Raw genomic sequence first — 10473 nt, 5'->3', positions numbered from 1 at the left:
CCCCCCCTTGTTTCCAGTAACCCCCTTTGAATTCTGTTTCTCCCTCTATCCTGATTTCTATCCTGGGGGGTAGGGGGGGGTCAAAAACCCCTTCACCGAAAATACTGGCACAGTACGGATACCCAGGGATGTGGCATTTCCAGGGCTTTCTGATTCCAGGGTGGGCAACAAAAGCAGAATGAGGTCCAACTTCTCACTTCTGCTAACACTGTGGTTAGGTTCTCCCGGGATCGGACACAAGCTAAATATTACTGTTTGGGAGAATGGATTTCATTAGGTGAATGTGGATTTGATTGATTTGGGCTTGAAGGGGGCGTGGGGAGCTTTTTGCAAAGAGGGGAATCTGTGGGCCTTTGGAAGTCCCGAGTTTTCTCCCTGAGGCTCCGTGTGATTTAGGAACCTCGTTAATTGACTTTCCTTATATTTGGAAAATATGCTCAGTATCTTTTTTGCCCCTTCCATGTTTGCTGTGCGTGGAAGGAGATATGGGAGCTCCTCGCACAGGGTCTGGCCGGATCCAGAGCTGAGCCCTGCACCGCGAGGCTCATGTGAGTGAGGACCTGGCCACCTGCGATACTGGCTTTTTTGCTGGTAGTTTGGATCCTCTAGTCATGTTAGGAATCAAAACTTAGAAAGGATGTTTGTGGGGCCAGGATGTATCTCCTGGGGTCCAGGTAGACACCTCAGTCACCGCAGAGCAGTGGTCTTAGAGCAACAACATCAGGGTGGGAAGGCGCCTTGGGAAAAGCGTTAGTGGGTCTGTTTGGAACTCACCATCGTCTTTTTCACATAAACTTCTTGACCTCGGGACAATCCAAAATCGGCTATTTTGGCTACATAGTTTTCACCAACTAAGATGTTCCTGGCAGCCAGATCCCTGTGGATAAACTGAAATTTCAAAAAAAACATCATTTTATTTCCAGTATCATCTTTGCTTTTTCAAGTCATGTTGTTAGTACCATGCCCTGGGGGCAGCACTTTGGGAACTAGCGATGAGAGGTAGGATGAAATGGGTTTTTAAATGTCACCAGAATCCAGTTCCCTTGAAGTTGCTCCCTAAAGGGCCTTGGTGGATTCCACCAAATCTTGGGAGACGTATTTCAGGGGGGAAACCAGGTCATTAAATCTCCCTGTTGCCATGTAAGTCCTCTGCTATGAGCATTATTTGGGCTAAGACGGGTTAAGGAACTTCACCAAATACATACGGTGATATTCACTAGATAAATATATTGCCCGTGGTGAGCGTTAACACCTATATAAATAGATGGAATCTTAACAAGGAGACTAAAATTAGGGAGATTGTAAGAGGAATTAGAGAAGAGAGGTTGACTGGGGAAAAACGTACAAATTTAAACTGATTCTAGAGAGCATTTCCAAGGAAAGATGTCCCAAGCAAGGTTCCTCGTGACAAACCTGTTTTTGGCTCAAGTAGTCCATGCCCCGGGCCACATCTGCGGCAAAGTGGAGCAGCTGCTGGGAGGACAGCGTGGAGGCGGTGCTGTTGGCGATGGCGAAGGCCGGGTCGGTCTCCAGCACGCGGCTCTTGCGCAGGAAGTCCAGGAGGTTGCCGTGGGGGGCATACTCGATGGCCAGGTACAGGTAGCCTGTGGGGAAAGGGAGAGACACCCTTACCAGGGGGCCTAAAAAGCTCGACATTTCTGAGATGTGCTACGGCCCTCGGAAGTTGCTTCTGAAACTTGTCATCTACAAGTAACATATCTAGTGGGACCAACCTCGGTACTGCTGGGACAGCAGGACGAGAAGCGATACCTCCTGCCATACTTGAAGAGTGCCTACGAGACCAAGGTGCCTCTCTTTCCCGCCCCTCCCCTCTCCCACCAAATGCGGACTAACATGGCAGCTTCCTGAATGCTTCCACCTACTCTGTAGTAACAGTCTCGGGAAATCAAAACATTTGTTTCCAGGGCATGTAAGGCAGCCAGTCCACATCATCTTTTTTTGTTTATTTATTTTTTGTCAATCCTCACCCAAGGATATTTTTTCATTGATTTTTTTTTTTTAAGAGAGAATGAGAGGGGTAAAGGTGGGGAGTGGGGGAGGGAGGGAGGGAGAGAGAGAGAGAGGGAGGGAAGGAGGGAGGGAGGGGGGAGAGAGAGAGAGAGAGAGAGATGTGAGACATTCACATAGATTGGTTGTCTCCCCCACGCACCCCAACCAGGGATGGGGATTGAGCCTGCAACTGAGGTATGTGCCTTGACTGGAATCAAACCTGGAACTCTTCAGTTTGCGGGCCAACGCTCTATCCACTGAGCCAAACCGGCTAGGGCCACTTCATCTTTTATTTTTTTATTCAGTACTGGTTGAGAACCTAATATGAGCCAGCCATGTTATTTCAGTGTGTCTCTACTATTCTTGAGGTTATTTTAAAAAACAAATGAAGACAACTAAACAATGATTAAATATCCACAGCAGAAGAACCCACAGCTAGTAGCTTACTCTCCCCAACCTTCTGCTCCTGCCTAAAACCCACACCACGTCCCCTTACTGCCAGTCACCGGGCCGCAGAGCCCAGTGTCAGAGGTTGCATTTTGCTTAAAGAGACCAGAAAAACACACAAATAAAACAATGGTTTTTAGAACACATTATGGTCTATTGTCTTATTTTTTATTCAATTGGTTATTTTTCTTTAAAAAACAACAACAATATTTTTTGATAAAACATTGATCTTTGGAGCCAGTGAAAAGTAGAGTGGTTTTACTATCTTTTTAGGGCTAATACCTTTGATATAACTAAATTTAAAATGTGGAATGATTTTGAACTTAAAAGGTATTCTAAGAAATTAAATTTCTGGCCAAAATAAAAAAATTTTCTAGCACTGAATCCTGTTGACTGTAAGGAAAGATATACATAGTTCCTGGTATGAATATGCCTTCTCACTTCTTTACTGAAATATAAACCTTAAGAACCAATCAATTACACCCTAATGCAGGGGGGAGGAACCTTTTTTCTGCCAAGGGCCATTTGGATATTTATAACATCATTCAAGGACCATACGAAATTATCAACTTAAAAATTAGCCTGCTATATTTGGTCAAACATTTAATTAATTCACCCTCAATGCCTTGGCAGGGCCAGACCAGATGATTTCGTGGGCCTTATACGGCCCGAGGGCCGGACATTCCCCACCCCTGTCGTAATGTGACAATAGAGCAAAATTGAAAAAGATATATTTTTCTGTTGTTGGTTATTTTTTTTAACTTTCATTTACTGTTGCCCCATGCTGATGACTGTTTTCAGGAAGTGGCTCAGAAATAAATGTCATTACTCCATTCTCTAACGTAAGGGACATGCTCTGACTCTCAGAATGACACCCTATTAGATTGCAGAGTGATGTATTGTCTGCCTCACCAGTATTTTTAGTTTAATAAATTGAGGAAAAGGAAATAGTCTCTTTTCCATTGTTGGTTTTGTGCTGCAAAGTCAACAAGAGGTTGTCAAGTTTGTAAATAATTACTCTGTGGAGCTTTTTTGTAGGAGAAAACTTTTCCACGAGAAATTGAGTGTAAGCATAGGTTCCGAACCACCAACCCAGGTGGCATGCAGAGGTGTCTCTCAATAAATATGTAAATTAATAATATATGACATACTCAACAGAAGCGCTCAGTAAATATACGAATCAATAATGTAGGTTGAACTTTAAGAGTATGTGCAACATAGGGTAGTTGTCAAGCTCCGCTGTAATTGTACAGGAAATTGTACAAGTTGAGAAAATAATAAAGCTCATTATTATGATGATTATTTTCCCTAAGTATTATCAAGTGCTTACATATTACAGATAGTTGGCATTCATGGATTTGACATCCAGAACCTCAGCTGCATGGGATTGGTAGGAAATGAGAAGATAGACAGTTAACCAGAACCAAGGCCTTCGCTCTGCCTGGGACTGAGGGCTCCAGCAGAGATAGCTGAGCAAACTTCTGGATAAGCGAGCACAGGGCGTGTGGGAGCCAGGGATGCCTTTGGGTGGAAGTGGCTGAACCACATCAGAGGGCGAATGATCCAGCTTTGCCAAACCTCGGCTCAGTCTATAAACGAGGCTAGTCATTCAGATTGAAACTGTAACTTAAGGTTATTCTCTTTCCTAATTTCAATGTGGAATTTGCCTGTTAAAAAAAAAAAAAAAGAAAAAAGCCTGTCAGGAAAGACAGGAAAGAGCATCTCACCACGATGTTCACACGCTCCCAAGAGATTGATGATGTTCGGGTGGTGTCCCAGTTTACAGAGGACCTCCAGTTCTCCCGCGAAGTCCCTGTGGTCATCTTTGGAGGCATATTCTGGGAAGAAGGTCAAGAGTTAGGACCCCTGTCCGTCATTCCTCTTCAGAAACAACTGGCCCCTCCTCCTCCTCCCTGGGGCCCTTAAGTGCACTCGGCCACCAATAGGTCTGGAAAACCGTGGAGAAATCAGAGATGGTGCGAAGGAAGAGCAGTGTCGCTGCTGACACTTGGGGCTGGTACTGGTGTTGTAGGCGCTGCCCTGTGCATAGTAGGATGTCTCAGCATGTCTAGCCTCTACTCACTAGATACCAGTATCCCAACCAAAAATGTACCAGGCATTGCCAACTGCCTCCCAGGGAAAAAATCAGCTCTGGTTGGGACTCACTGCACTAACATGTTCTTGTTCATTATTTGCTGTCAGATGCCCAGGGAGAGGCCTCAGGGGGGACGGAGCTGCCTCCACTTCTGGACTCCAGCTCTTCCAGCTCCAGCTCCAGCTCCACCCCGAGGCAGACGTGCGGAGGAATAGGGCCACGTTTCATTGAAACGTCACCAATAACGCACACGCTTCACTTTGCTCATGATTTTAACTGCTTTTCCACAAGCCAGACCTGTGCAAAAACTCAAATCCCAATGACTGTTTGATAGAAGCTGCTTGGTAGGATAGAAGCTGACTTCCATTCATCTCTTGTTGCCCTGTCTCTCCACTGGCACCTGGAGCAGAGGGGGCTTCACCAGGCACCAGCAGGCTGGGCGGAAGGCCCATGGATCGATGCCCAAACAGATCAGCCTCGAGTCGGTGACAGTGTGAGGTCACTGTGTTTAGAGAAAGAACAGGGTGCTGGGGTCTGTGTGCCTGAAAATGACGGCCCTGTGTCGTTTGGGCTAAGGATCCTGTAAGACTAACGAGCAGGCGACCCCTGTCCACATACACCACAGCAGCCGTGGGCCGGTGCCGTGGGAGCATTTCAAATGTGACATTGTTTATAGTGAGGGTGTCCCCCGTTTGGATGTGTCACCTCCCTGCAGAAATTGCACATCCTGGGGCTGTTAAGCTATTTCACCTCTTCATACTGGCATGACGTAGACAGTTAGGCTCAGGTCAGACCCCAACAAAAACTGATTTTACAAGGTCCTATACCCTCTCTCCCTCACTATCCTTACTGCTCCCCAAACTCCCTGTGACTAAGGCAGCAAAACAAAAAAGGGATTCCAGGCTGCTAAGCAGGTGTGTGTGTGTGTGTGTGTGTGTGTGTGTGTGTGTGTGTGTGTATGCACATGTGCACTGAAACATTACTTTCTGTAAGCATAGTTAATATTTTGCTTATTTGGTTTTGTTTGTTTTCTTTTTTTAAAATATATTTTTATTGATTTTTAGAGAGGAAGGAAGAGGGAGAGAGAGATAGAAACATCAATGATGGGAGAGAATCATTGATCGGCTGCCTCCTGCAAGCCCGTCATTGGAGACCGAGCCCACAACCCGGGCATGTGCCCTTGACTGGAATCGAACCTGGGACCTTTCAGTTCGCAGGCCGACGGTCTATCCACTGAGCCAAACTGGCTAGGGCTGTTTGTTTTCTAACAATGCAGAAAGCAGTTTGATTAAGATTTCGAGTTAATTCTCATCCGAGGCTCAGTGCTGCTCAGTCCTGGGTTTCTGAGGAAACCGGCAGTGACCTTAGAGAGCCTTATTACGGAGCAACCCAGCGTGACAGTCTGTTCCCGCTCTCACACACCACTGCCCCAGCCGATGCAGCAAGAGGCCAGCCTCACACTCGCGTCCTCTGAGCGCTGCTGTTTCCCACAGGAGAGAGGACAGCCAGTGTGGCCAGGGCGCCAGCGACTCTGCCTTCTCCGAAGACGTTCATTACCCAAGCTTGCTAAACAGGAAGCACCGAGCAGGCTTGAGATGAACCCGACTGGAAGATTTAGTTCTTGTCATCTGAGATCAGTGCCTTTCAAGCTCACCTGTGCAGAAGGGTCCCCGAGAAAGCAAAGGACAGGGTTTCTCCTGCACCACCCAAGAAAGGCAAATGTAGCAGAACCGGGCCTGGGAGAAGCCCAAGTCGATGCATTTCTATGTCTCCAGGACTTTTGATGCAGACAGTCCACAAAACAGTGGTGTGCCAAGTGTGGCCTCCAAACCCTCAGCATCAGTGTCACTAGGGAACTGATCGGAATTGCAGACCCTCTGGCCTTGCAACAGACTTACTGAATCAGAAACCGTGGGGTGGGGTCCAGGGGCTGCCTTTAAACCGGTCTCCCAGGGGATTCTGCTGCGCTGAATTCTGAGAACCACTGCACTGAGAGAAGCAGCAATGCTCCCAGAGGTTTGCTAACAGAGAATCTGTGTGTGACAGAGAATCTGTGCTCTCGTGTCCCAAGGAACCAAGACCGTGTGTTTAAATAGCTCATCTTCACGTTGACATCCTGACCCTATCACGGGCTGACCTCAAAGGAAACCTCACCTCCAGTTGCTCGGAACAGCTGCCTCTGACACAGTGCCAATGTTTTGCTTAAAGAATGCAAGACCGCAGAGGGAAGCTGCGAGAGGAAGCCCAGCTTTCTCCCCACCCTGCTGAAGTGCTGACTCGACCTGGCCACGCACTGACCTTTCATCCTCTTGATGGCAGCGTCCATCCGCAACCCGTCCTTCTTGATCCGCGCCTTGAGAACCTGGCCAAAGTTCCCCTCCCCGATCACATCTTGAAACTTGATGTCATTCCAGTCCAGCACTGGGTAAATGGTGGGGTCCGGGTTGTTCTTGGCCTTCCTGTTCAGGGCCAGGGTTCCTGAGTTGAACTGCACAGCTGGCTCTTCCCTCTGGAAAGATATTGTTTTCATGGTGTCATGTCAGGGTTTTTTTTAAAAATAATTCTAAGGTTGTAGCCACACCAGGTAAACAAAGAAATCTGATTCTAGAATGGAGGTGGAAATGGGTGTTACCTAACAAACCCATTTTGGTGAGCTGGCTGTCCACAGAGCGGCCTGGGCACAACTCCAGGCCTCGGTGGGGAAGCATGCCACAGCCGATTAGCAATGCCTGCATGGAGGCATGCCACAGCCGATTAACCATGTCTGCACAGAGCAAGGGAAGCGGCGTAACAGTATGTCTGCCATGCATGGCATGACCCCGAGTTATCTACACCTGAGTAGGTACACTCACTACACTCTGCTGTGGGATGAGCAAGTGTTCAGTCCTGACTTGGAAAACAACTCAAAGATTCTCTCTGGGGCAGTCACAGGACATGGAGAGCCTTCCTAGCATCACCTTGGTCCATTCTGGGTCCTCCCTCCCTTCATCCCTCCCTTCTCTCTCCCATTTGTCTTAAAGCTTAGAATCTCCCAGGCCCACGGTGGAGCAGACTGGCTGCAGGGTGACTGAGGCCTAGAGCAAAGCCCAACACAGGGCTCCTTTTCTCCGAGTTTAAGTAGCTGCTCACTGCGTCGTGACGCGCTCCAGCACCGCCACCCCCTTGCTGGTCCTGCCTCCCCAGTGACAGCCTGAGTTGAGCGACTCCGAGTCAGATCACGCAGCTTCCCTGTCCCCCACTGAGCGGAATCTCGGGACATGTGCACATCAAGATACACCTCACTGGGAATGTGCCATTGCACTCAAGGGTTCATGTACAGAATCATCAAAGTTGGGTGCAAATTAATCTTACGGGGCCTCAAACCACAATCTAGAGTGATGTTCAGGCTGTGGCATCCCAAAGGACTCCAATGCATGCCTGCTGGTGAAGCGCGACTTTGTAGACCTTCGCTACTACTGGTCAAAATTTCTAGATGAAGGAGAGGCCGTGCCACAGGCCTGCACTATGACTGCAGACCGAAGGGTATGTGGGAGTAGGAGAGGCACACGTGTACATCATCCTTACATATATGAGGCCCAGTGGGATTGAGGAAGATACCTGACGTAGGAAATGGGAACTGGAAATGGAAAAATGTGGGAAAACCTGTCACACTGAGGTCTGCTTGCCCTCAGGTCCTTCCTTACCAAAGGTGTCCGGTTCTTTATTTTGCAAGATTACTCTCTCCGGTGACTTATCCCTCTGATGATCATACATCTCATGTTGGCAGGGTGACAGTCCTGCCTTAGGCCTGGTATCCTGCTTAAGTATTAAGAGCAACCTCTTTTGCTCTCAAAATTGTCCCGTTTTGGACAGGAAACCCTATGGTTATGCTATCTTCTCCCATTCAATAATGGAAGCCAAAGAGAAGGCGAGACTCGCCTCAGGGACGTGTGTACAAGAAAAGTGGTGCACGTGTGTGAAGTGAAGGGTCTGCATGTGTGTGGCCCTGCGCTGGCGAGCTGGTGGGAAGGAGACACTACCACGTTCTGGAAGGCTTGGGCCATCCTCCTCTGGACGGTCGCCCTCTTCAGCTGCAGCATGATGAGGAAGGCCAAGAGCACCGTCAGGCAGGTCATGCCCGCCGAGCCCAGGATGGCGATGAGCAGCATCTTCCCGCCGCCGAGCTCCGCTGGCGCTGCGTGGGGGACACAGGACACGCAGGGGGGTTAGTGCAGACAGAGAGAGGCCCAGGCCACCTGGGGAGAAGTCGCGGTGGAATGAGACTCTAAGCCAGCGGTTCTCAACCTGTGGGTCACGACCCCTTTGGGGGTCGAACGACCCTTTCACAGGGGTCGCCTAAGACCATCGGAAAACACATATATAATTACATATTGTTTTTGTGATTGATCACTATGCTTTAATTATGTTCAATTTGTAACAATGAAAATACACCCTGCATATCAGATATTTACATTACGATTCATAACAGTAGCAAAATTACAGTTATGAAGTAGCAACGAAAATAATTTTATGGTTGGGGGTCACCACAACATGAGGAACTGTATTAAAGGGTCGCGGCATTAGGAAGGTTGAGAACCACTGGTCTAAGCCAACGAATTGCTATGGGACCTAGGGCTACTCATTTATTTTCTGAAACTCAATGGAGATGAGTCTGATTCATGGGGTTGTCTTAAGATCCTTAAAAAAAAGTGCAAAAGTGTTTTTTAAATGGCAATGTACTACTCATCGTTAGTCGTCATTTGTTCAAGTTTTACTTGCCAGTAGAGGCCCCAGCTGATGCGCATGATCAAACAGCAGTGAGAATGGCTGACTAGATGCGTGACTTTGGAAAGGGACTACCCTCCCCGCACATTCTCCCCACTCAGAAAAGCTTCAAGATGCTACGAGCTTAGAGTCAGCAATAAGATACCTTGTTGTGATTTTTTTCTTGTTTTAAAAAGTGGGTGGAGAAAACCTGAAGGTACCAATGGGAGAAGGAAGGAAAGGAGGAAGAAAGGAACAAGGGAGGGAGGGAAGAGAAAAACTATTAAACTTAGGGCTCAAGTCAAAATAAACTATTAAAGACTAAGGTCTAATCCTGCCACTTCTGTCCCTTATTTAAATTCAAACAAAATTAAATTCCATGTATTTTTATGAAAAATAGCATGTAGAGCATGCCCCATCTTCTTACAAGATTCTTTTGCGATCATATAACTTTCCTTCTATCTCTGTGCATGTGTGTAAAGAAATGTCCGGAATGGAGGGGTGAGGGGTGTTTGCTATGCCTTGTTTAATTTTTCTGCTTGTATTTTATGTGTAGCTTCTATACATTTTACTAAAACACAAGCAGCTGTAAAAATTATGCATTTGTTAAGGATGTGACCAGAAAACTGTAATTTTCTATAGTTGACAGATTCATCATTCCTCTGACATTTCAATAATGTTCCAGAGAATCAGCATTGAAAACATAGCCTGTTTGATCTTATTTTTTAAGCCCTAGGTAACCCTGAAGAAAGCAAGAAGGGTTTAGTGCTATAAGATTTTCTGTAAAAATAAACTCTATTCCAAATGCTAAATTTTCAGCAATCACCATTCCTTCCATCTCAGTCTCTTTGCGCGTGTCACACATACAGAGAACTAGGAAGTGTGATTTCCGATAAACTGCAAAGGGAAGGCCGTCCACACGCTGTGCCTCCGCCCCCCCTCCAGCCCCCACCTTTGTTCACTTAATTACATTCACAGGTTTTATCCGTCACAACCCCTGGGACTCTGAGGGATCTCTTGATCTCAAAGAGCTCAGTCTCTCTGGGCGAGGGGTTAGTGGCAGACGTGTAGGCATAATAACCTGATCCAAAAAGTAGGAGAAAACTCAGAATAGCATAGTGTCACCCAGGCTAAAAGAGCAGTCCATTTTGAGAAAGAATGGAGTGTGGTTCTTAGAG

General features: G+C 47.1%; 1 protein-coding gene across 1 annotated transcript in view; it reads right to left on the bottom strand.

Moving 5' to 3' along the window:
- TEK (TEK receptor tyrosine kinase) overlaps nucleotides 1-10473 on the bottom strand; it is a 107717-nt gene that overhangs the window by 9994 nt on the left and 87250 nt on the right. The window contains exons 14-18 of the mRNA XM_006101227.3: nucleotides 8572-8726; nucleotides 6851-7061; nucleotides 4185-4295; nucleotides 1414-1604; nucleotides 775-888 (exon numbers count right to left, since the gene is read on the bottom strand). Of these exons, the coding sequence (XP_006101289.1) occupies nucleotides 775-888; nucleotides 1414-1604; nucleotides 4185-4295; nucleotides 6851-7061; nucleotides 8572-8726 (782 nt within the window). The remainder of the gene's footprint in view (nucleotides 1-774; nucleotides 889-1413; nucleotides 1605-4184; nucleotides 4296-6850; nucleotides 7062-8571; nucleotides 8727-10473) is intronic.

The sequence above is a fragment of the Myotis lucifugus genome, unplaced genomic scaffold (genome assembly GCF_000147115.1).
Source record: "Myotis lucifugus unplaced genomic scaffold, Myoluc2.0 scaffold_346, whole genome shotgun sequence".
In the NCBI taxonomy this organism is placed as follows: domain Eukaryota; kingdom Metazoa; phylum Chordata; class Mammalia; order Chiroptera; family Vespertilionidae; genus Myotis; species Myotis lucifugus.
The sequence above is the reverse complement of the archived record's forward strand: the minus strand, read 5'-3'. Positions and strand labels throughout refer to the sequence as shown.